General features: G+C 52.2%; 1 protein-coding gene across 4 annotated transcripts in view; it reads left to right on the top strand.

The window, feature by feature from the left end:
• Positions 1-25,170, top strand: part of Cemip (cell migration inducing hyaluronidase 1) — a 131,512-nt gene extending 106,342 nt beyond the window's left edge. For 3 of the 4 annotated variants that reach the window (XM_010621192.2, XM_033761124.1, XM_033761125.1), the window contains 15 exons: positions 4,833-5,038; positions 5,391-5,460; positions 5,987-6,115; positions 7,974-8,059; positions 8,946-9,077; positions 10,475-10,510; positions 10,609-10,764; positions 13,287-13,467; positions 14,562-14,777; positions 16,916-17,127; positions 17,806-17,991; positions 19,403-19,607; positions 19,732-19,818; positions 20,406-20,563; positions 23,492-23,761. In XM_010621192.2, coding sequence (XP_010619494.1) covers positions 4,833-5,038; positions 5,391-5,460; positions 5,987-6,115; positions 7,974-8,059; positions 8,946-9,077; positions 10,475-10,510; positions 10,609-10,764; positions 13,287-13,467; positions 14,562-14,777; positions 16,916-17,127; positions 17,806-17,991; positions 19,403-19,607; positions 19,732-19,818; positions 20,406-20,563; positions 23,492-23,735 — 2,304 coding nt within the window. In that variant the 3' untranslated portion in view covers positions 23,736-23,761. Of the gene's footprint in view, positions 1-4,832; positions 5,039-5,390; positions 5,461-5,986; positions 6,116-7,973; positions 8,060-8,945; positions 9,078-10,474; positions 10,511-10,608; positions 10,765-13,286; positions 13,468-14,561; positions 14,778-16,915; positions 17,128-17,805; positions 17,992-19,402; positions 19,608-19,731; positions 19,819-20,405; positions 20,564-23,491; positions 23,762-25,026 lie in introns of those variants that run through there. The other variant, XM_010621193.2, reaches the window with a different exon arrangement.
• The last annotated feature ends 567 nt before the right edge of the window (positions 25,171-25,737 follow it).

Genomic DNA, 25,737 nt, shown 5'->3' with positions numbered 1-25,737 from the left:
CCCCCCTTCTCTACAGAGTCTCCTTGTCCTGCCTGGTCCAGTGGCTCCCTGTGCACTTGCTCCTGTGGTGCCAGGGTTAAAGAGCACAAAGTCACAGAGACGGAAACCCGCTGGGCCTCAGTTTCCTCCTCTGTAAAGAAAAATCAACTTCAAAAGGTCTGTGGGAGGTTAAACCACATAATACATGTGACACGTTCGCACTGACATTAAACAGCATGGTCACTGTATGAGACTGTGCTCTGAGTGAGTCTGTCCTCTCAAAGCAGGGTTGCCTTTGTGGGGAGTCCTCCTTGCACCTCAGAAATCCCTGGTGCACTGGGGTCAGAGGCATCCGTGTCATCCCAGCGTGTGCAGTTCTGAGCTCCGAGACAAGACACAGGGGCAACAGAGATGGAGGTGGGGGCTTCCTGTCCCTTCTGCAGCACTTGTAGGACATATGAAGGAGTATGCAGGAGAAGAAAACATGTCCTGTCCTTTCCTATCTGGTGTACTTCTCCAGACATGCCTTTGACAGAAATGCCTCCAACAGCAGCCAGCTACTTGAAAGCAGGACGTCCTGAATGGGCTGTGGCCAGGGCCCTGTGCATCGCACCTTGCACAACTTGGGCAGTATGGGGGACCATGCATGTGGCTTGCAGTCGGCCTGAGTTCTCCAGCTTTGGGGACACATCCTTCCTTGGCTTCCTCCTGAAGCCAGCAGGAGCCCCTAGTGCCCTCTGTCCAGCCTTGCAGCCCCAAAATGTGAGCGTGGCTTCTGCTTTCCTGGTTCTCCCCTCTTCCAGTTCCAGATCTATCCTCTCACTGGCTACTCTTGTATTTCTGCCCCATGGAGCTCCCAGTAGGGCCCACACTCTCATCCTTGGTCCTTCTAAGGCTTCCTTGGCCTGGGCTTTTCCTGGTATTCTGGGAAACAGAAGAGGAGGAGAAGGGGTGCAGTGCAGATGGGCACGGAAATCAGCAGCAAGAAAGATGGGCCAGGTCCCTCTCCTTAGGGTCACTCTGCAGACCACATGTTTCCCCCAGGCTTCACCCATCCTCATCTCCTTGCTGTCCCTCTCCTGCCCCTCCTGCCCCACCTGCTGCTCCCCCATCCTTCACTGCTTGAGAAATCCATTCCTGTTGGGCACCACCTGGAATCTATAGCACTCTGGGAGGGTGAGACCAGAGGATCATAAGTTCAACCCTAGCCTGGGCACTTGAACAACTTGGAGAGTTCCTGTCTCAAAATAAAAAATAAAAAAAGGGCTGGAGATGTAGCTCAGTGTGAAAGCCTTGGGTTCCATCCTCAAAAACAAACAAACCAACAAATTACTCACCCTTCTTAGTAGGTAGAGCATTCTCTCCTTCTGTTTCCTTTTTAAGCTTCTATCTACATTTGCATATTCAAAAACTTGTTAAAACACTGCAAAATAAGTAACCCACCACCCTATTCCCAGGCAATATGCTTTTCAGCTATTCAAAAGAAATATTTTTCACAATGGTAGAAGCTTGGAAATCGGTTTTCTTTTTAGCATGACTACACAGTAGTTATTGCTGAGCTTCTCATTGATAAGTATTGTACCATATCTGCCCCAGAGGGCAGGGACAAAAATCTAACTTTTTAGGGATATATTTTTATTTTTTTATTTATTTTCTGGCACAGGGGATCGAACTCAGGTCCTTGAGAGAACCACTAAGCTAAATCCCCGGCCTTGGGGATATATTTTTAGAAACCAAATCCTCATTGTCTGAGTCCCTCATATAAAATGTCACCCCATTTGCTTATAACATATGCATACCCATCCATGTTCAATCACCTATAGATGATTTATAGTCCTAATAGCATGCAAATGCTAGTAAGTCGCTGTTAGTCCATATTGTTTAGGGACTGATGCGTTTGTGCACACAGTTTTTAAAAAATTTCCATCTGATAGTGATTGAAACCATAGATGCTGTCCTACAGACCCAAGGGACCAATGGTATATAATTACTTTCTGTTTGTGTTTGTTTTAAACAGCAATTTCCAGGTTTTTGTTGGAAGTCATCACCCCTGGGTGACTGTATGGCCTGGTTTGCATGGAGCAGTAGTTTTAGACCTGCCCCATGTCACCTGCCAGCAGCCCCTCCTAGGTAGAAGGATCACTCATGGAGGCTGTCCCGGTTGACTCTTTCCTACTCTCTTCTTCACAATCAGAAGCCTAAGTCACATCCGTCAACAGCTGAACAGTTAAGACAGCTTTCAAAACTTGCTTTAATCCCAGCACTCTGGAGGCTGAGGCAGGAGTATTGCTGAGAGTTTGAGGCCAGCCTAGACTACATAGTGAGTTCAAGACCACTTGAAACAAACTGAGACAGCAAGACCTGTCTCAAAAAGAAAAAAAAAATGCTTTCATGACTTTGAGCCGTGGGGACAAATTTGTGCAAGCGTGACAGTGGCTGACAGCGCTCCCCGTTACATAGGTAGGGCCCAGGCAGCCACCTGTTTCTGTTTATCCAGCCACTCTTTCTCACCTGTCTGTCTTCTGTGTATCTACCTATTATCTCAAGCTGTGTCACAGTGTAAGCATTTAATTCTGGGAAGTATTCTAAGGAGGAATGATACTAGAGCTGAAGGGAACTTCAGAAGTCCTCTGATCACACAAGGCACACGCAGGCAACTCCCTCACTTTGTGGCCGAGTAATGCCTCGAGCTTGGGTCGTCTCCCGAATGTGAGTGTCTGGCTTGCCCATTCCTAACTGGACAGCAGTGCGGCCCAGAGAGGCTGTTTTCCTTCCTGCTGCTGTTGAATTTGATTAGTAAACAAATTATGCACTAGACAGATGGGAGAGATCAGCTCCAGTTCTATCCTTGCATGAGTAATGACTTGGGGGCCCCTTTCTGAGTCATTGTGTCACTGGCAGAGTCAGCTGTAATGAGGTTCACATGAGAAAATGTGTAAAAAATTTGATTGGCAATACTTGCTTTTCTTCCAATCAGTGAGGCCTCTCCCCTACCTGCCAATTGCAAGGATCTGGGAGAGAGTTTCTTCCTCGGGCATTTGTTAGAAGAAAGTTCCTAACTTATCATCCACTTCCTTTTGGAGAAGGGTCGCCTGCTGTACTGCCTAGGCTGCAAGATGGACGGGTGGGCAGGAGTTAGAGAGATCAGTACAATGGGCAGGACAAGGAGCTCAGGACCAGAGCAGACTCCACTGTGAGGCCACCTAGTGCCCGGGGTCACCCATGTCCCTCCTCCGGGTGTCATTGTCCTCCTCTGTGAATGAAGACATTGAACTTGATAGCAAAGGTCCCTGCCACACGAGCTGCTGTGTCCTTGCTTTTGGGCCCAGCTTGTCTTTCTAGGCTATTTATAAACTAACTTCTGGTGCTATCCAGCAGACAAGGGAGCAATCCCACTGGATGACCTTGGCACTGGCTGAGATGGGTATTGAAAGAGTGAGTAGGATTCAAGCTCGTGCCCTTGCCCGTGCCAGAGATGAAGGGAAGGAAGCTTGTTCAAGAGAACCAGGGCTTTATTGGAATAGAGTGCCTTGTGTATCTGGATCCTCCCTTGTGGAGTGAATGGGCCCAGCTTAAAAAAAAAACAAGGATGTAACCCTGGCTTTGTATGTGTGGGTTGTGTGACCTTGGACAAGTCATAAACTTCTCTGAGCCTCCTTTTTTCTCTTCTCCAAAGAAACAGTCTAATAGGGGATTGTGTAAAATTTCAGCAAGATGAATAGTTGTATGAGGTTGGCCCAGAGCTTGGACATGAAGGGCCTTGGCTTGGAAATCTTCCAAGGTCTGGCTGCTTGGGAGTCAGGGAACAGGCACTGCCCTGTGAAGGGCTCTGAGACTGAGGTTCTGCCCTGGATCAATGCTTCTCAACCAGGGAGGATCTTGTCACCTACCCCTGCTCACACAATGGGACATAGGGCAATGAATGTTGAGACAGTGTTGGCTTTCAGTCAAAGGGACCATACTGGCACCTGGGGGCAGACACAGGGATGCAGAGGGACACCTATGGTGTACATGACAGCCCCCCACAATGCTCCATCCTCTGTGGGTGAAGCCCTGGGCAGTGGACAACCCTGGGGTACATGAGATGTCCTGGTGCTGCCTCCTGGGGAGCAAGCATCTCCTCTCTGAGTTTGGGCAGAAGGAGGTGCCCATGTATCCAGGGGGCTGCAGTCAGGGTCTGGCCGGGGATAGGAAGCTCAAGCCAGAGCCCCTAAGAACCTCCCAGTTCTGAGGATGAGCGATCAGGACACAGACTCTGGGAGTGCAGGGATCATGGAGCTCAAGGCCTAGCTCTGCAGTGGGGAAGTGACTAAGGGCTGGACCGGCACTCTTGCTGGCTGGAGGTGCTGCTGTCGCCCACCCTGGCCTCTCAGTATCGACTTAGATATTGCCTACCGAACCTGGATCCCTCAAAGGTGAGCAGGAAGCTGGTGCTGCAACTCTTGTTGGCTCCAACTCTTGTTGGCTCCAACTCAGGGCTCAGAGGTGGCTGGCTGTGCATCCCTGGGTTGTCAGCTGCCCACTGGCTGCCCTGAGCGAAGCTCTTACCACACATCTTGGTGCCCCCCTCTCTCTGTTAGCTGTGACCTCGGCAAGGTAAACACACTGGACCTCGTCCCAGGCCACCCCATGGAACCTCAGCTGCAGCATCTCCAGGGAGCTTAAAGAGTCACCTTTCTGTCCTCTTGCCCTGCCCTCTCCAGTCCTACACTTGGGTCAGGCTCACTTCCAAACCCCCAGCACTCCTCATACCTCCTGGTACAAGGCTGATACCATTTAATGTTTGTTGAGTGAATGTGTGATCCTACAAGTGATGGCTGCTGAGTGAACCAGCCCTGTGTTGGCCCTGGCAGATCAAGGACGTCGTGGGATATAACTCCCTGGGCCACTGCTTCTTCACGGAGGATGGCCCAGAGGAACGCAACACATTTGATCACTGTCTCGGCCTCCTCGTCAAGTCTGGAACCCTGTTGCCCTCCGACCGTGACAGCAAAATGTGCAAGATGATTACAGAGGACTCCTACCCAGGCTATGTCCCCAAGCCCAGGCAGGAGTGCAAGTAAGGCCCGTGGGGCAGAGGGCAGCAGGGGTGGGAGTGCCTCACTCACAGCCCTTCTCGCTTTCCCTCTTCCCTTGCCTCTGAGCCTCGACTCTGCACAGAGAATCACAGTAATCTCTGCCTGGGAAGCACTGTACACACTGACTTCTCCCAGACAATAGAGGCAAAGAAGCAGTGTCTCTGGCAGGGAGTCTCAGACTTCCCCACCGAAGGCCTCTGCACTTGGCGTGCCTCAGTGGACCCTTCTGGAGAACCTGGTTTTCAGAGGGGTGCCACAGTGGTCTTTCTTCAGATCTACCAGGTGGCAGGAGATGGCCTTCATGACTCAGTCCTCTCTGTCCCCTCCCCACAGTGCAGTGTCTACCTTCTGGATGGCCAACCCCAACAACAACCTGGTCAACTGCGCGGCGGCGGGATCGGAGGTGAGGAGCTGTGCATCCTGAGCTCAGGGCCAGGAATCCATGGGGCAAGTGTGGCAGGAGTGGCAGGGAGCATAGCCTGGGTGGGGTCCTAGGACTTGGTCTCAGTGGCAGTCTGTCACTTGTAGCCCTGGCTAGGAACACTCAGCACTTTAGTGAGAGCTGGTGATGATAAAATGGTGCCTGGCACTTGAGTGTTGTAGGCACACATCATCAATGCCACACACCTAGTGTTGTTATCGTCCCCGCCAGAGGGGGGAAACTGAGGCAGGGGAGCTGGAGTCCCTGGGGTGCACAGGAGGGAAATGTCACTCTGCAGCCACTCTGAGGCCTGGCAGTCAGTGCGGTGACTGATGGAGAAGGAGTCGGGAGGGCTCTGATGGGAGAGTCGTTTGGCCTTCTAGGTATCTTTTGCCTGGCCTGGGAGCTGTGGAGGCCACAGACCTACAGCCCCTGTGCTGCCCTGCGGTCCCCTGCCCGGAGTTCATGGTGCCGAATCCAGTGGCTTCCTTCTTGTCCCCACCTGCAGGAAACGGGATTCTGGTTCATTTTCCACCACGTGCCCACGGGCCCCTCCGTGGGGATGTACTCCCCAGGGTATTCAGAGCACATCCCTCTCGGTAAATTCCTCAACAACCGCGCTCACTCCAACTACCGGGTAAGTCTGGCCACTGTGCCTTGCCCACCACCCCGCCACTGCCCTCCCTCCTGCCCTCCCACTTGCCACAGGTGGTCAGAGCGGTGTTCCTATCGAGGATCTGAAAGAACGCAGGGCGGCCCCCACCACACACCACAAGAGACTTCTCTGTGTCCTGTGCTGCAGAGACATCCTGTGGCCGGAGCCCTGGGAGGCCTGCTGCTACTTCCCTTGGGCTCCTGCTGGCAGCCCCTGGCTGAGTACTGATTTGATTCTGTGACCCAGAATCAAATGTGGGGCCATGGTGTGACTGTGGAGACAGAGGTCTGACCCAGAAAGGAAAGAAAACCAGGAGGTTGCTCCAAGAGAAGGAGGCAGGGCTAGCATTCTTACCCATTTCCCTTCCTGTTCTGTGTCTTGGGCAGTGGTGGCTCCATGCAGAAGTGAGAGCATCCTCCATTGCCCTCGTCCCTTACTGGCACCCCCCAGTGCCTACTGTGTGTCAGCATAGGTGCTAAGGGAGAGGGTAGGGTCTAGAGGACATTAGAGGCTTTCCACAGGGACAGCGGCCAAGACCAGAGCTTGGGTAAGGCTGGGACCAGAGGCACTGCCTGGGGGCAGAGGTGGTCTGGAGGGTGCTGGGCTAGATGTAGACTGGATGGTGCTCTGGTCCAGTTCCTCTTTAGGAACTAAGGGAATGAATGCAAACGAGGAAATTGAGGTTCCTGTAGTGGAATGGACACTTGTTGGGTCAAAGAAATACTTTTAAAGGCCCCATCAGGGAGAAAAACAAAGAGGAGAAATGTAGTCTCAGAGCGGACCTGTGATCACACCTGGGGGGATTGGGGACAGAGACCTCAGAAACTAGGATGAAAGTGTCCTGGCGGAAGGAAGGCAGCAACATCACCCTGCAGGGGAGAATCCAAGAGGCCTGGGGGTAGGAATCCCCACACTGAGGCAGGCGCTGGGGCAGGGACAGTGGAGAGGGTGCTTGCTGGGAGATGGCCTGACCTGGAAGTCTCCACTTGACCCGACTGTGGGAGTGCAGGGCAGGTTCCAGCCCACGGGTCATGCCCCGAGTACCCCAACTCCACACCCCTGAAAAAGGGGATTTCCTAGAGTGGGTCCTAGCATTTTGGTCCTCACAGCTTTCCTGTGGAACAGGTGCAGTCTGTCCCTTCTGCAGCTGGTACAGCTGGGGCTAAGGCGGTGAGCCCTGGCCGAGGTAATAGCTTGTAAGAGCAGAGCTGGGGCTCTTAAGAACACAGGACCAAGGCTAAACCATAAGCCAGTGGGGGAGGAATATGCCATAGTCTGTTAGGCACCTAAAGAGAGACAGTTGCATGTGGGCATTCCTAAGAGGCCAGGGGACCCAGCAAGGAAGAAAGATGGCAGAAAAGTCAGGGCCTCTGGAGTCAGATATGGCCGGATTCTCTGCTTGTGTCAGAAGGTGAGATGAGTGGCAGACAGCTGACCTGGGCAGACAGAGCATGGCTGAGAATCCACTTCTCTGGATCTCTGCGGACGAGTTTCCCGGGGTGCACACCCGTGTCCTTGATTTGGGGCCTGGGATAATAACTGTCCAAAGCAGAGTGGGCTCTGTGTGTAGACTCGGCTGTGTGGTGCTGGACAGAACGGTCACCTTTTCTAGATCTGTTTCCTTATCTACATCTCACACAGACACTACGTTCAGGCTCAGTCTGAGCCAAGCAGAACAAGGCAGGCTCTTCCCCTCCCTCGATGCAAACCCTCCGTTTCCATTAATGCAGCCTCACAGCACAGCTGGTTTTGCCACACTTTCAAGAGCTAGGCTGGGCACAAGGAGATGCCTGTGGCCTATGGTGGCAGCTAACATGTCTTTGATGTCCCCTGTCCCCAGGCTGGCATGATCATAGACAATGGAGTCAAAACCACCGAGGCCTCCGCCAAGGACAAGCGGCCATTCCTCTCCATCATCTCGGCCAGGTAAACCTCCTTGGGAAGTCACACCCCACGGAGCCTCTTAACCCAGCGCAGCTCCCTCTCATCCCAGTTCACCCTTCACCCTGAGAGTGTCGAGGTAGTTGCTGGGGTGCTGAGGTACAGATCTGAGTAGGGAGAGTCTGAACTAGAATTCTGGCTCTAGTAGGCAAAAGGAGACAGAAATTTCTAAGGCTCCTGGGGCCCCAGCAAAGTGGTACCTGGTAAGTCAGCAGGATGGCCAGAGCCATTGCCAGAATACTTAAAAGGTCTCATGGCTTGGTCTCTGTCAGAAGTGGGTACATGGAACAGTTTGCCTAGACCAGAAATGAGTGAGCATCCAGGTCAGGAATTCCATTTGGCTACAAAGTGCCCTGGAAGCCAGGCGTGGTGGCGCACGCCTGTAATCCCAGCACTCGGGAGGCTGAAGCAGGAGGATCGCTGTGAGTTCGGGACCAGCCTGGGCTACATAGTGAATTCCAGGTCAGTCTCAACTACATAGTGAGACCCTGTCTCAAAACAACAAAACAAAACAAAGTGCCCTAGGACAGGCAGTTTTCAGGTTGCTGGCTGTCCCCGGGGAGGTAGGTATCTCCAGACTGCCTTTGCTGGCCCTGCAGACAGCATCGCGTGCCTGTCTGGGAATGGGCTATCTGAACTTTCCTCTGTGATTTGACAGCCCTCAGGGCAGGGCTCTCTGGTGGTGCTGATGGACAAGAAGAGTGATGTGTTTGTGGCTGTGTGGGACTGGGCCTGCCTCTGTGGTGAGCTCAGGAAGCCCACTCAGAGTCCGCTGGGGCTGATCGGCTCTGATCATCAGTGCTGCCGGGCTCCTAGCGCAGGAAGGCATTGGCACAGAAACCCTCCAATGCCCACACGCCCCGTGTTCCAGGTACAGCCCACACCAGGATGCTGACCCACTGAAGCCCCGGGAGCCTGCCATCATCAAGCACTTCACGGCCTACAAGAACCAGGACCATGGGGCCTGGCTGCGTGGTGGGGATGTGTGGCTGGACAGCTGTCGGTGAGTGGGACGGCATGTGGCATGGAGAGGCAGGGAGGATAGACATAGTGTCACGTGTCCTTATTTCTTCCTGGCCGGGCAGTGACCAGAAGGGCAGCAGGCAGCGGCTTCGCTGCTGTGACTGGTCACAGGGGTCACTGGGCTTCTCTGTCCCAAGGTCACCTGCCAGACAGTGAAGGGAGGGAGAAGTAAGGGGTCCCTGCAGCAGAGCCTGGGCTGCATTTCTTTCTTGTGGCTACCAGTTACTGTCCCCATGTTAGAGCTATAAATCGGGGCTCTGTGTAGTGAATGTCTCAAGGTCACGTGACCAGGAAGTGGTTCAACTAGGATTTGATACCCTGGTCATGGACTCACCTCACCAAAGGTCCCTGAGCAGAGCCACTGGCCCCACTGCACAAGGACCAGAAGGACAGGCAGCTGGGCAGGGTGTGTCTGCAGGGAGTGTTGTGATGTGTTCTTCTCGCCTGCCTCTGTACTAAAAATGGGAGATCAGAAACTGAATAGAAGATAAATGGCCATTTTACTGTGACCAATTAAAGGAGAAATAAAGACACAAGGGAGCAGGAATGTGTGAGGAGGGAAACAGTTACACAGGGAGAGAGAGCAGGAGGCTACTGAGAAGAGCAGGGGTCAGGAAGAGGCTGATCCGAAGCCAAATGCTAGACCAGCCTGGGTGAAGTCCTGGAATGCAAAAGGACATTGGTGACTGAGTGCCAAGAAGGACCTTCATGTCACATAAGAGAAGAGGCCACTAGTTTAGAGGAGTGGCAGAATGAGCACGCAGGACAGGCTGGGGGACCAGAGACCAGTTACGTCTGCCTGGGAGGAAGGACACAAAACTAACTAGAGGCTCAGCTCAGCTCTGATTCTGCGCTGCCTTTGTCCCTGGGGCCCATGCTTCCTGCAGAAGGTACTCCTGGTGCTGCAGAAGGGTGGAGTCGAAGGGAAGCAGATAATTACAGGCCAACCGCAGGCTCCTTCCATTCCGGGGCGGCATCTGCCTGACTTCGGGGAAGATTGGAAGTGAGATGTTTGTATTTCCTCTGAAATAGTTGTGAGGGTGCAAAGGGAATGAACTGCAGCCATGGAGCCTTTCCTAGGGCTGGCCCTGAGTGTGGGAAGTCTGCCCGCTCACATGATTTAGCCCTCAGCACTGGGCCCCAGGCCGAGGTGGGCTCAGAGGGGCTGTGCCCTGGTCCATGGACAGCTAACACAGGTGCCAGCAAACCCTATAGCCACTGGGGTCACCCGTGTCCCTGGAGTGAGACACAGTGGGAGGGACCCAGATTATGCTGCTGCTGTGCAGACTCACATCTTTGCGAAGCCTCTCCAAGGACTGGGAGTGCCCCCCACTGGACAGAACTGACAGCACACTGACCATCTGCTCTTGTCCTCAGGTTTGCTGACAATGGCATTGGCCTGACCTTGGCCAGGTAAGAGCAGGATCCTTGTGCACTTTCTGTGGATACTGTGGGCATCTGGCTGGAGGAAGCTGCCCTGGGCTTCTGCTGCCTGCACCTTCTCTCCACAGTGGTGGGACCTTCCCGTACGATGATGGCTCCAAGCAAGAGATCAAGAACAGCTTGTTTGTGGGCGAGAGCGGCAATGTGGGCACGGAAATGATGGACAACAGGATCTGGGGCCCAGGCGGCCTGGACCACAGTGGAAGGACCCTCCCCATGGGCCAGTAGGTTTGCAGCTGGGCCACAGCTGAGTGGCAGAGGGTGCTTAGCTTCAGCAAGGGTTGTGGGAGAAGTTAGGTGATGATTTCTCTTTGTGGCTGGGAATATTCTGTCCCCACAGCCAGAGGAATCACTGAAATGACAGAGACTGATGGTTGGGAGACGGACTCTGGAAAGAGGGGAATGAAGTGAAAAAAACCCCCAAAAAACAGTGTTGAAGGTGAGGCAAGAGAGTGGCGAGGTCCTGGTCTGTTAATGGGAATATAGTGTGCAGATGAGGGACCTTGAGTCCCTATCCCTTGCTTCCATCCTGGGATGGCAGCATCAGTGCTACTAACAGGAGAGTAACCGGAGGTGCCACTCCCGGAGGCTGTGGTGTCTCCTGTAGATGGGGACTGTGTCATCACCCAGGAGATGAATCACATTGGGGAAGACATGTGCCTAAGTCTGCCAAGTGCGGGGGAGCTGAGACGTGGGCCCCATGGTCAAAATTGGCTCAACCAGAGCCTTTCCAGGCAGTCAGATGTGCACTATAACTGAGTATCAGAGCTTCTTCAGGAGTCTCAGGCTGTGGGGAGGAGCTCGGGGAGGAGCCGGTGGCTGGAGAAGCCAGCAACTTGCAGAGCAGATGGGTGAACAGTTGCTGTGACAGCAGAGCCTAAGAGTGGCACCTCTTTCCCTGGGTTCCTCTGCTGAGGTGGGAACTTGAGCCCCAGAGCCAAGCTGTCAACCCATAGCCATCCTGTTCTCCAAGTAACAGGACCAGTGCTTCTTGAATCCTTGGGTTTTCTTCTCTTCCTCCCCAAAGTGTAACTCCTGTTGCCAAAGTCAGGACACAAAATACACAGACCTAAAACTCCCAACCCTAGTGACTTGTATCTCCAGGAAGATCTTGCAAAGGTAGAATCCTGGTCTCCTTTGGCCTGAGCTGTGGAGAAGCCATTGCTCTGTGTAACTTATAGGACATAGGAATCCTTCCACCATCTTCACTTGTGACTCTATCTGGTACTCAGGATTTCTTTGCAGAGGGCTCCTGCCTCCCAGGGCCACCTGTTCTGATGACCTGTAGAGGTGAGCATGTGGCCAGGAGCCTGACTCGGTGGCTGGTTCATCCTGAGTAGAATTGAGTTAGGTCAGAAGGTGAAGAAGCACAGGACTAAACAGTGGTGTTAGCAGAATGGGCTGTCCCCAAAATACTTAGTAGAAAAAACCACCTAAAGTCACTCTATAAGAACCAGGATTCCAAATGACAGTATCAATCAGTTACAAAAATCTGAAAGTACAGGGAATCTTTGGTGTCCCCCAAAGAACTGACATGAGGGGACTGGAAAGGAGGGGAGCCTGCAAGCAAGACTGGGGCAGCCTGGGTGTGGCTCTTCTCCAGGGACAATCCCTCATCTGCTTTGTTTTCCTTCCTTCCATCCTCTCTTCTTTATGCTATCTGTGCAAGGGACAGGCCTGTCCCAGCATAGCGACACCAGCAGAAGCATTTGTGCCTGGCCTGGAGATGCCCAAGCTGAGGTTTGTGGCCCAGCAACTCCCTCATGGGCCCTGGTTCTCCAAGCCCTGTCAGGAATCTGAGGCCTATGCTGTGCAGCCTCCAGGCCAGGACATGATCTCTGGGTCACCAGCCCACAGCCCTGTCCACCTTCTCTCCTGCCTTCCCAGCAGGGCCTACTTTCCCTGCGGGTATGTGCAGAAAGCCACAATGCAGTCGCATTTACCAACCTCCATTCTGTATCTTCCTCTCCATTCCCCCAACCCCACATACTGCCAGCTGAAAGGCTCACTCACAAAGGAAAACTCGTCTGGGTCCCAATCTGATTTAATTGTTAGAGCAACTAAAACTAAGGCAGTAATGACTAACAGTGCTACCTTCCCAGGGGACATAATATTGGCACTCTCTAGTAGCATTTACAGTATTTACCAATGACTCTTTATATGATGGGGAAACTGAGGGGAGAGATGTTTAAATAGAGGAACTTCACTAAGACTCAAGCTAGCAATTAGATTGCTATTCATCTGTCTTCCATCCATCCATCTATCCATGCACTTACTAAACCACCCATGCATGCATCTACCCATCCATCCATCCACCCACCCATCATGCACCCATCCATCCATTCATCCACTCACCTATCCATGCACATTCAACCACCCATGCATCATCCATACATCCACCTACCCTCCTGTCCAGTCATTCATCCATGTAGCAATCATTTGCTGATACTTATTATTTCTCCACATGCTTTCTCAGTGAGTTGATTAATGGTTCATTAATGATTTGGGGTGGAGGAGTTGCTGGAGGTAGAGATCAGAAATGGCTTTACCCAGAAAGTCTGTCCTGGGGCCAGATTTAGCTCAGTGGTACTGCACCTGCCTGGCAAGTGCAAGGCCCTGAATTTGATCCCTGATTCCCCCCCCTAAAAAAGAGAGAGAGAGAGAAAGAGAAAGACTTTCAACATCTACCTCAGAAGAGGAAATAACATGGTGTTCAGACTGGCATCTGGCTCCCTTTACTCCATAGGAATTTTCCAATAAGAGGAATCCAGTTCTATGATGGCCCCATCAATGTCCAGAACTGCACCTTCCGGAAGTTTGTGGCCCTGGAGGGCCGACACACCAGTGCCCTGGCCTTCCGCCTGAACAACGCATGGCAGAGCTGCCCGCACAACAATGTGACTGGTGTCATCTTTGAGGACGTCCCAGTACGTGAGGCACAAGGGCTCCTCCTGAATAGCAGACTGGGTGGTGACTCACAGGTCCCTCAGGGCTGGGGGTTGGGCTGGTGCCATCCCTGCAGGGAGTAAATGGCCTCTCCTAAGTAGTCTGGGCCACAGCCCATTGCTCTGCCTCCTAGCTGGAAAAGTACAGGCCCCAGTGGCCACAGGTCAAGGCAGGGTGAGGAGGAGCCTCAAGGCAGGCTCTGCCTAGGGCTGTCCTCCAAGGCTTCTCCATGCAGCGTCTAGTGACTGGGCCACCTTCGTTGGCACAGATCATCGGACACACCAGCAGCTTCCAAGGGAGGTCTCTGTCAGAGGTGTCTGGTTAATCTTACCCTGAGAGTAGCATAAACAGGGACCTCCTGCCATGGGTGGAGCCAGGGAAGAGGGGCCCAGGACTAGGAGAGCCTTAGGGCTGCTGGTGTGCCCAGCAGTATGGACTCCTGGCACAGCTCTTCTGGGCTATGGGCTCCCAGACCCTTTCCCCTCTGCCTCCTCTGCTCCTGCTCCTGACTATTGCCTGGTCACTGAAGATGTGTACCTCAGTTACTCATGTCTTCACCCAGGCCATCATGGCCTAAAGGAGGTCAGCCTTGAAAATCTCCAAGGGCTTATGCTTATGCTGTAAGACTGCCCTGACCCCCCCCACATGCACACACACTCACATGTGCTCTTGCACACACACGCACACACACTCACATGCTCTTGCAAACACATGCCGCCAGACCACACTTTCCCCTGCCCTCACCTCTATGCTTCCTATCTCATTCCCACTCACACTCCTTGCCAAGACCTTCCTGGCCGGCCTTGCAGCCTGGGCTCCAATGCAGTTCTTGAGGTCCCTGTAGCACCCGCCCTGCACTGAGCAGAGCCAGAGCTGCCTGCTAGGCTGGGAGTTGAACCTTTGACTGTTTTCCTGGCCTGTCTGCCAGGTCAGCCAGTGGTTTCCTACAGTGCCTAAGAGCGTTTTGGGTTGGCTGGCTCCTAATGTCAGCGGAAATCGGAAACTTCTCACCGACCCGTGATGGCTCGGTTCTATTGGTCTCTGGCCCAGCCTGATTTTACTGGGCTCTGTTCAGATCACTTCCAGAGTGTTCTTCGGAGAACCCGGGCCCTGGTTCAACCAGCTGGACATGGACGGGGACAAGACATCTGTTTTCCATGATGTGGATGGCTCCGTGTCTGAGTACCCCGGCTCCTACCTCACCAAGGAGGACAACTGGCTGGTGCGCCACCCAGACTGCATCGACGTCCCTGACTGGAGGGGGGCCATCTGCAGTGGGCGCTATGCACAGGTGAGGAGCTGGGGGTCACGTGCTCGCTCACACATGCGCACTCAGTGAGTGCCTACGGTATTCTGGCTCTGTGCTAGGTCACAAGGGATATAGAATTCTTTTCTCTTTTTCTTTCTTCTTTTCCCCCCTCTCCCAGTAAGACTTTCACAAGATCAAATGCAAGACCAACCTACGTAACAAGATTGTCTAAAAAAAAAAAAAAAACACCCCAAAATAAATAAATAAAAATAATAACCCTATGACCTTGGGGAAATACCGGGAGCCTCAGTTCCTTTGTTTATAAAATCAGGATGATGTTGGTGGGATTGCAGGGTAGCGATGCAAGTAAAATGCTTCCTTAGCTCTAGGCTGTCAAAACATAATACAAGCTACACATGTTCCTAAATTTCTGTTGTCCATGTTAGAAAAGTAAAAAGAGACAGGAAATTCAATTTTAATAATATTTTATTTAGTTTAAACATTATCATCTCAAATGTGATCCACATAAAAATTATTACTGAGACATTTTACTTTTTGTTTTTGTTTTAAGTCTTCAAAACCACGTATTTTATATTTACACCTCACCCATTTGGGATGTTAATCCATACAAACTGAAATGTGGCCCTAACAAGGAAGTGGTGTTTAATGGGGGAAAAAAATCATACTGCTTGTTGTTTGAAATTTGAATTGATTAAAATAGAATTTAAAATGAGTATCCTGAGCCATACCAGCCTTGTTTCCCGGGGTCACTGTATGGGACAGTGTGGCCGGAACATGCCCGGGAGAGGTGGAGACGTGAGTGGTGGCCACCATTGTGGTGCAGTGGCCAGCACTGTTGTTGACTAGTGATGAATGAGCAAGGGAGAGGGGCCTGAGAAAACAAACAAGTGTCAGCTTAGACCCTGGGTGGTGGTGCACGCTGTAATCTCAGCTACTCAGGAATCTGAGACAGGAGGATTGCGAGTTCTGACCTGTCTCAAGATTTTAAAAATTGAAAAGGGGGAAGAGCTGGAGCTGCAGTGGTAGAGCACTTGCTACACTGCTCATTTTCTGTAGAAAAGAGCTGTTAGAGCTTGCTGGATTATCATAACTGGCTACTGGTCGATTATTACTATCTCTTCCCTTCACTTTGTGGCTTACAAAGTGCTTAAATACACCTTTTACCCTTTACCCATGGGGTGGAGTTGGTATTTGTCTTTCCATCAGATATGAGATCACACTAGGGTGGGAAAATAGTCCCTCCTTCCAAAGGCACAATGTCCTTGCTCATGGGTGTGCTGGTCTCTCTTAGACACAGCTACAGGATGTCACCTTACAGATATGGGACATGCCATAAAACAGGATGGTGCTTTAAAATGAGGCTGGCTCTTTGGTCCCTGGGACTCATGGCCAATGGTCTTGCTTTCAATTTTTTCTCTGAACAAGGCACATACCCTCATCCAGTGTCCTGCCACTCCCATGCAGGGGCCAGACCCTGAAAGCCAGAGGGGGAGCAGGCAGCACACCAGAACACTCCCAGAAGCAGGCAGAACCATGGCCAGATAACTGTGGCTGCATCAGCTATACAAAAAGGCCTCTCTGAGTGAAATAGGAAGAAAATGGCTAAAGGGGAAGTGGAGGGGAGGGGAAAGGAAGTAAGGGAAAAGAAAAAATGTGAAAAAATGGAAACAAAGTCTTTGTAAATAGGGAAGGGTAAAGAGGGTGAAGGGAGGGCAGCTGTATGGCGAAAAACAACAACCAAGACATATCATGTAAAGGTAAAAGATCCTAATGATAAATGTAACTGTATTATTTGCTTTAAATGTACCAATAAACTTAATAGAAAAAGAAAAAGGAAAGAAAAAGGCCTCTCTGCCTTCCTCATGTCCTTTGTTTTTCCAAAAGTCATCTTCTGACTATTAAGCAACTCTTTACAAGTTTGCGCTAGTAGCTCCTTGACAGCACTTTTTTGAAAATGAAAAAAAAAAAAAGCATTAGCTGGACTGCACAGTATTGCTTGGGCTGTGTCCACCAACGGAAGAGAGGTCCCCTTATTTGGCCTGTCTTCCATTCAAGCCTTCTAAAAAAAGTGCTCTGTCTTTGAAAGTGTGTCTGCAGCCGGACACTAACCAGACACCCTTGCACCAATTCCTGTGTGTTTCCTTTTTGGGCTTTAAAAGATGTACATTCAGGCCCACAAGACCAGTAACCTGCGGATGAAGATCATTAAGAACGACTTCCCCAGCCACCCTCTCTACCTGGAGGGCGCCCTCACCAGTAGCACCCATTACCAGCAGTACCAGCCTGTTGTCACCCTGCATAAAGGCTACACCATCCACTGGGACCAGACGGCACCCTCTGAACTCACCATCTGGCTCATCAACTTCAATAAGTGAGTGGGTGCTGGCCAGGACCAGTATGGCTGGGGACAGTTGCCTGGCTGAGCTCAGAGAGTAGTGATGTGGCTAGCCCATTCCCTGCGGGAGTGGCCCTGATCATCTAAGAGCTGAGACTCAGAGGGCACAGTCTGACCCCACTCTGGACCTGGGTGGCCACCCCCCCCCACTTTAGAGAGGGTGAGTGTGACAGACCAGGAGTGTGCAGAAGATGGAGTAAGATGATGAATGTGTGATGGGTGTTTTTTAGCTACCACTGCCATTTTGCAGAGAGAACTGAGGCTCCCTCAGCTCCATCAGTGAGGGAGAGTGATGAGGCTGTGGGCATCTGGGTAGGGATTCATATTTATGTTCCATATCTTCTCTATGCATTGCTAACTTGTCACAGTATCCTGTGAAACAGACACTTATTGGATGCAGAAAATAATCCATAGGCCCAGCCCCACTGAAAGATGTCTTGTCCTGCTCCCCAGCAGCCCAGTGCAGGCCCTGGACTCCAGCTGGCCTATCTGGCCATCCACCTTGGTCCTGGCTCTCTCCTGGAATACTCTGTGACTCCATCATACCTAGAGCAAGAGTTCTTTCAAAGTTCCCTGTGCAGGAATTCTCTAGTCTCTTTCCCCAAGTATTCCCCAGTCATCCTTGCCTGGAACTGACCCTGCTTGTGGTCCTAGGGGTGACTGGATCCGAGTGGGACTCTGCTACCCACGGGGCACCACCTTCTCCATCCTTTCGGATGTACACAATCGCCTACTCAAGCAGACATCCAAGACAGGCACGTTCATGAGGACCCTGCAGATGGAGAAGTTAGAGCAGAGCTATCCTGGCAGGAGCCACTACTACTGGGATGAAGACTCTGGGTAAGGAGGCTCCCATTGTCTGCAGAGTAGCCTTGGCTTCACTGTGTCCTGTATCCTTTCTTACAGCCCTAAAGCAACCACATAAGTGATGCCAAGTAGTGCAGAAAACTCCCAGGTGCTTTGATTTTAATGCTGACTAAGCTGTGTACTGGTGACATTTTTAAAGCCATTAAGCCTTGAGGTGAACATAGATACTCTATTAAATATACATATGGATTGTAGGTAATACACTTATTTCAGGAAAAAGAAGTAAAAGGAGCAAATCAGAATTTTAAACATACAGTAGGACTAGGGGTGTAGTTCAGAGATAGAGTATTTGCAGCACAAGACAATATTAAATCAAAAATCTCCATGATACAATATCACCCAAAACCTGGTTGTAGCTGGCTGGCTCCAAGGCAGGGTGGTCTAGCAGAGAGGCATCAGAGAGGAGGAACAGTCCATGGCAAGGCAAACAGGAAGCAGCAAAACACCAGAGCAAGCCTTCCTTTCCCTTTTATCCCATCCAGGCTACAAAAGTTTTGGGTGGTGCCACCCATACCCAGGGTAAGGCTTCCCATTATCCACACCCAGAACTACAATAAACCAATCAGTGGACTAATTTAGTTATCACACCCTTAATCCATATTTGCACACAATCCAGCCCCCTCTGAAACCCCCCAACTGTGAGCACATGAGGCTTTGGGGGGACATCTTGACATGAGCTTCTTACCCCCGAGCTGCTGCCCTCTCTGGAGACCTCAAGAGGAGTAGGCACAGAAAGGGGCACCATCATAGTTCAAAGGGCTTTTCCATTTAAGGACCATGAGAGGAGGCTCCTCTTGGGCATCAGGTACCTGTTAAGCAGCCCTTCTCCAAGTCCAGTGTGTGTCTTGGTCTGGTCAGCTGAGTCCTGGGCAGGGGCCATGCACCCCCCAGACCATATCTACTGCTGCATAGATGGGGGACCCACCTGAGTGTGTTCTGAGCTAAAGGACACAATTTGAATCCCAAGTGGTTTCTTCATAACTTGACTCCCTACAACACAGGATCGGATTCCTTCACAATAATAATTATTTTAAATAAATTCTAAAATAATTCTTAGAATAAATGACAGTTTAGAGAAAATCAGAGTTAGGAATACTGAGAGCCTTTGCTCTTTAAGCACAATGGAGGGGAATTCCAGCCCACTCCCAGCTGTGTGGTCCTGAGCAAATCATGTCCCTTCTTCCCCTGCCTCTTCCCACATCCAGGAAATTGGGGTGATATAGGGGCAGGGGTGAGGACTAAGTGAGATAATGGGTCAGCTCTCACCATGCATACACGGCAGAACAGACTACAATTCCCATCGTTATCGGGGTCCAACCTGGGCAGGAGCACATAGGCAGTGTCTCTGGTGGGGGGCGCTCCATGAACACAGCACCTCCTGCAGGCTCTTGTTCCTGAAGCTCAAAGCCAAGAACGAGAGGGAGAAGTTCGCCTTCTGCTCCATGAAAGGCTGTGAGAGGATAAAGATTAAAGCTATGATCCCAAAGCACACAGGTGTCAGTGACTGCACAGCTGCTGCCTACCCGAGGTTCACCGAGCGGGCCATAGTGGATGTGCCCATGCCCCCCAAGCTCCGAGGGCTGCAGCTGGTGAGTGGTGATGTGCTGTGGTCCGGACCCCAAGGGCACCCCTCCTCTGTACACCTGCTGAGCCCCACGGCTGTGTCCTGATGCCCATGCATTGATGCCCCCCCAACCCCCATGGGTTTTCCAGAAGTCCAAGGACCGCTTCCTGGAGGTAAAGATGGAGAGCTCCCGGCAGCACTTCTTCCACCTGCGGAGCAACTTCGCCTACATCCAGGTGAGCAGTGGGCCTTGAGGGTGGAGTGAACAAGTGCTGGGGCAGTGGCTTTCCCATGGCTGTCGATATAACAAGTTCCCACAGCTGGGGCTTGAACCAGAGGCGAGTTCCTCTCTCAGTTCTGGGGCCAAGAGGTGGACTCCAAGGTCAAGTTATGCTCCTAGCAACTGTGGGGACCCGACACCCCATGGCCCACAGATGCCTCACTCCACCTCTGCCTTGTCTCCACGTGGCCTTTCCCATCTGCCTAAGTCTCACATCTCCCTCTGCCTTTTTTGTAAGGGCAACTGTCATTGGATTTAGAGCCCATCCTAAAGGTCCTGCATGATTTCACCCTGAGATCTTTACGTGAAGTTACGGATGTGTTTAATCAGCACACCTGCAATGACACTATTCTAAATAAGGTCACTGCCACAGACTCCAATGGGGGTATCTTTTGGAGAGCTGCTATTCAACCCACTACAGGGGGCTGGAAAGAAGTGAGGGGTTTGTGCTTTGAGCAGCTGCATCAGCAACCTGTGTTTAGGATCTGCATAGGAGATGCAAAGGCAGGAGAACTTCATGTCTGTACTCCTTGGGCCCTGCAGGTGGATGGGAGGAGATATTCCAGCTCTGAAGATGGCGTCCAGGTGGTGGTGATTGACGGACGTCAGGGGCATGTGGTGAGCCAGGGCACTTTCAGGAGCTCCATCCTGCAGGGCATCCCCTGGCAGATCTTCAGTTACGTGGAGGCCATCCCTGACAAGTAAGTCCCTGCCTCTGTTTGTGGATCTGGCCAGGGGTACAGCTAAGTTCCACCCTCTTTCCAAGCCATCACTCTCATTGTGCTTCCTGGTCTGGGGAACTCCAGGCATTTTGAGTCTGCCCACAGACATTGATGCTGTGGGTACTCATGCGAGAGGGGGGTTGTTGGGAACACAGGTCAGGCTGAGGTGGACAGGGCTGCCCATGTGCGGAAGGCACTCAGCCCTCTGCCCATCTCACACACTCTCCGTGATGACCGTAGCCACGTCTGCCCCCTCAGTATGACCCAAGAGCTCCTGGCTTCTGAGCTGCCAGCCTAGGTCTTTTTCCTAAGCCCAGACACCAAACCCAGTGGCTTCCTGGAGATACCACCTGAACGTCTTCTATGGAACTGTGTCCTCTTCCTCATCTCCACCCCATACAAGCCACTCCTGTCCTTTTCCTGTTTGGATTAAGTCATCACCATTATCCAACAGCCGGACCAATCTGGTCTTCTCTTCCCTCACACCCCGACACAGTCCTTGTCAGTCTCTGTGCGTCCTCTCGACCCTGCTCTGTTCTGCCCAGCCTTTCCTGTTAGTTGCCAACACTAAGCAGAGTCCCCCAGTGGCCCTCTCTCTCTCAGTCTGCCCATCTTCCTTATTGGCTGCCAGTCTGAGCTTCTCAAATGCTGGGCTCGACTGTGTCTCCCTTTTGGCAATCTCTGACACCTCCCTATCACCTTCCGAGTCTGACACCCCTGTCTCCTCCCTGGTGAGGGCTCTTCTGTTTTCACCAGTTCTCTGTAAAGCAGCATTCCCAGCTGGAGTGGGCACACATCTGCTGCCCCATCTGTGCAATGCGTGGATACCAGTGCCATATCTCACTCCCCCTGACATTTCTAGCCCAGTCTCTAGCTGGTTAGATGGGTGCACAAGTTACACAGGAGCCACTGCCTAGTGGGACATCTGTGTGCATAATGTGGTGCCTGGCACATAGTAGGTGCTTGACAGGAGTTCAGGAGAGAAAACACACCTTCTCCATGTGCTGTGTGGACCCAGGTGAGCTGAGTAGAGGGAGTCTGGAGTGGTTTTGCCTAGTGCACTTAACTCCTCACTGATGCCCCAATACTGCTTTAGTGTTAGATTTTTCCTGCGCAGACTGACACAGAAGGATGAGCTTTACCACCTGGGGAAAACATATTTATCACCTAAAGATCATTGGCAGTTTTCATGCCTGTTTTGGTCAGAGGACTTTTTCCTAAAATGAATCAGGATATAGAAGCAGAAATGGGAGCACAGGGACACTGGAGCCCGGTACAGCAGCTATGTACCTGCCCCCCGGAAAATCCCCAGCTGGCACAGCCCTTCCTGGGCCAGCACTGGGTACCCAGACAGGAACTGGATTCCACTGCCCATCTCTGATCTCCTGGGAAACCACAGGGAAGGAGCAAGATAGGCCTTTCCCTCCCAGGGCTGCCAGCCCATCCTTCCCACTCATCACAGGCCCAGGGAACAGAAAGGGCCGCTACTCAGGGAGGCCTGGCATGGGCTGGTGTCAAGAGGCCTTGATGATGGCACTGGGGGGGGCGGGCATGGAAGGAGCCCTCCTCCCTATCTGTCCTGAGCAGGACCTTCTGAGTGCCCCAGCAGGGAGGTGGAGCCTCAGGCGATGTCCTCCTAGGAAAGGTCCAGACCCACAGCTGAGGGCGCATCTGTGAGGAGCCTTCCTCCTTCACAGGCCTCTGGCACCATCTCTGGGCTCCCTCGCAGTCCCCCACCCCCCAGCCCCCACTGTCCTCCCCACAAACAGGCCCCCTGCCTTCCAGCAGCCCTTCTGCTGCTCCCAGTGGGACACAGATCAGGGTAGCATGGGGTTCCAGTGATTGTCCAGTTTCTCCATGTCTGGACTGTGGTCTGTGGTTACAGACTTCTTTGGGATGCAAGCTGGAAGCCCCATTGAGCTTCGGCCCGGTTTGGTTTCTGTCTCAGAGGGAGGTGCTCACTTCCCTGTCTGGAACAGCATGAAGACTGTTTTCCCAACACTCAGGACTCATACAGCCCATTGCAGGAAGCAGAGACGCCGGCTCCCAAGCTGGGACCTTCAGGCTGGGCATGACCTCTGCCCTCCCAAGCACAGCTCCCCTCTAGCCAGGCCTCTCGGGTTGTTGGAACACTCTGCTCAGGCTCCCCATTAGCAGCCCAATGTGTAATGACACAGTGCTCTTCCTGGGGAGATGTCAAACCAGGTCATACTCTTTCTGAAATGCAGAGGAGGTAGCTCTAGGCATCACAAAGCCCAAAACCAGAAGACACTCCAAAAAAGAACATAGGCTCAAGGAGACAGCCAGCGCAGGGAGTTCTGCTTCAAACACAGACCCTGGATCAGACGGTTGGCTGCACACAGGTTGCGCAGTTCCAGGTGATGCCAACACATCTGGTCCCCAGGGCTCCAGTGCCATCAGGAGCTCTGGGTGGTTTTAGAGTTTGACAGGAACTCCTTTTTCCTTGTTTCCCTTTCTTCTTGTCCCCATTCTATCTCTTGCAACCTGTTTTGGCTTTCTCCACCTCCCTGGCTCTGCTGGCTCTTTCTGAACAACACTGACGACAACCACATGAAGAAATGAATGGTTGGTACAGGTGTTGGCATGCTCCCAAGGTGCTGTGTTCTCTGTGCATGCTCTGTCCTGCTTGGGGACAGACATGTGAAAGCAGTGACCACATCCAGGCTTGAGAAGGCCAGGGCCCTGACGGTGGCCAGATGTGTGGGAGGGTGCTCTGGATGGTCATCACCATATGGAAAGAGCCTGTCAGCTCAGCTACAGGAGACGCTGCCCTTTCCCAAGTCCCTGGCCAGGCCCTAGCACTCCTGTGTACAAGCCAGGATCTTGCCACGTACCTGGCCCCATTTCTCCCCATCTGTGTCATCTGATTAGTCCCTTCTCTTTCAGCTCCATAGTTGTCATGGTGTCAAAGGGAAGATACATCACCAGAGGCCAATGGACCAGAGTGCTGGAGAAGCTGGGGGCAGACAGGGGTCTCAGGCTGAAAGGTAAGAAGTGTGATGGGTTCAGTGACTGCAGACCAGCACAGATCCTCATCTTTTGGCATGGGGACTGCAGTAACCCCTCACTGAGTCTAGAACAGTCCTTTTCACTGAACATGGATGTGGTCCAGAGTTTTGGACACACCTGATGAGCTACAGGGATGGGCAAGATTCCACCTATTTTCTCTCTGTGTTTTAACTTGTGATCTGATACTAAAAGTGAAATTGCTAGACTTGTTCACGTGCTTGTTCATTTGCTCAAGTAGCCCTTTATTCAACAAAAGCATCATCAGGAAAGTGGCTTTATCTGACTTTCCCTACCCAGTTCCCATATGTAGACTGGCTGGGGGCCCCACGTTTTCCTCAATATCCCAGATGTTGGACATCAGTGTCCAACATTTGTTCAGTTGATTGCAGTTTTCAAAGCTGTGATCTTCTGAGATAGGCAGAAAGTTAAAGCCCAGAAAATCCACATGGCTTATGCAGGTATCTGTCTTTTTGAAGCCCAGCCCAGACTCCTCAGCTGTGTGGGACAGGGCAACCTAGCCAGAGAGGTCAGACAGTGCTCATTAGAAAGCCATACAGCAGGTACTATTATTTCCATTTTAAATGAAGACGCAGAAGTACAGTTAAGCCAATTGCTAAACATCAGGATTTGGATTGTAACCTTCCTAATCCAAAGCCAGGGTTCTGAGGTCTGCATCCCGAGTATGAAAGATATGTGAGTACAAAGCCCATCACATGGTGCTTATGCCAGACAGTGACCAGAGGAGTCAGAACAATGTCAGTCCTTCAAGGCAGGCACAGGACAGGCAAGGAGAAGGGAAGCATCCTTTCCAGTCCAGTCTTGGAATCATCCCAGGCTTCTGTCATTTAAACTGTGACCCCATTGCCAACAGCTTATGGGCATAAGGTCATCTAAGTGGACTGGCACTTTGCCAGTGGTGACAAAAGTGTGCCACCTGCCAGGCCAGGTGACTCCTGAGTATATATGTGGATCCCTGACTCCTCAGGCAGTCAGGCTCTGGAATGCAAAGTAGGGAGTGCTGCGAGGGGTCAGGGTTGGGAGTCCTAGGCTGTGTGCACCAGGTGCTCCTGCCCCTAGGAGCTCAGGAAGCAATCTTGTGGACAGAGGATGACACTGGGCCTCAGAGACCTGCTGGTGACCACAGGTCTGCTGGAAGGAGGTAGGGTTCCTAGGAAATCTGCCTCCCAGCCTGCCCTATGCCCTGCATGGACAGAGCCACTGCAGGACTGGCCATGAGGCTCAAGGAGGCTTGTGTGTGAGGAGCCACCCCAGTTAGGCCCAGAGCTCTTCCAGGAGACACATCCTATACGGCCAGAGAAGGGAGTGTTGAGTGTAGCCCTACAGAGGGGTGGGCAGTAGCCATTCTCTCCAGGGGCTTGGCTTTACTCACGTGATTCATCACTGCTTTCCAGAGAAACTGGCATTCATTGGCTACAAAGGCAGCTTCCGGCCCACTTGGGTGACTCTACAGACTGAGGACCACAAGGCCAAAATCTTCCAAGTTGTGCCCATTCCTGTGTTAAGGAAGAAGCAGCTGTGAGGATGGCTGCTGCCGTGGCACCACTGCAGTGGACTGTGACATGGACCCTTGGCTCCCAGCCCTGTGCATGGCTGCCCAGGAAGGTGGCTCATCAGCCCTGCCAACCAAGGGAAGACATCAGAGTCTTCTGGTGCTGCCACCTGCCCCAACTCACTCTTCTACCTGCAGCAGGGGCAGTGCTGGCCTCTCCGGTGCTTGTCTCCTATCCGTGCCTCTTTTGTAGGGGTATGAGGTGGTCTGGGTCGGGCTGTCTGCAAAGGTACATTTTGGCTACAGCCTTTGCCCAGGGAGGAGGTGGCAAGGACTGGATGGCCTGTGGATCCTGTGGTCACCAGCAGATGTGTCAAGGGGCAGGTGTAGGAATGACAGTCCCAGCCCTGAAGCGATCTTAATCCTGCAAGGAAGGATGAGCCCTCGCTGTGCAGACAGACCTTGCAATGTGCAGCTGGCCACCTGGGGAGTGGCTGCCTCTCTGGAGACTCCAGAACACAATGGGACCAACGCCCTTCTGCTCTGGGATGCCAGAAGTCTGTACCGGAACCCAGCGGCAGCTGAGAACAATCTTACAGTCTTCCCAGCGACT

The sequence above is a fragment of the Fukomys damarensis genome, unplaced genomic scaffold (genome assembly GCF_012274545.1).
Source record: "Fukomys damarensis isolate Sample0158 unplaced genomic scaffold, DMR_v1.0_HiC HiC_scaffold_7, whole genome shotgun sequence".
Taxonomy (NCBI): Eukaryota; Metazoa; Chordata; class Mammalia; order Rodentia; family Bathyergidae; genus Fukomys; species Fukomys damarensis.
The sequence above is the reverse complement of the archived record's forward strand: the minus strand, read 5'-3'. Positions and strand labels throughout refer to the sequence as shown.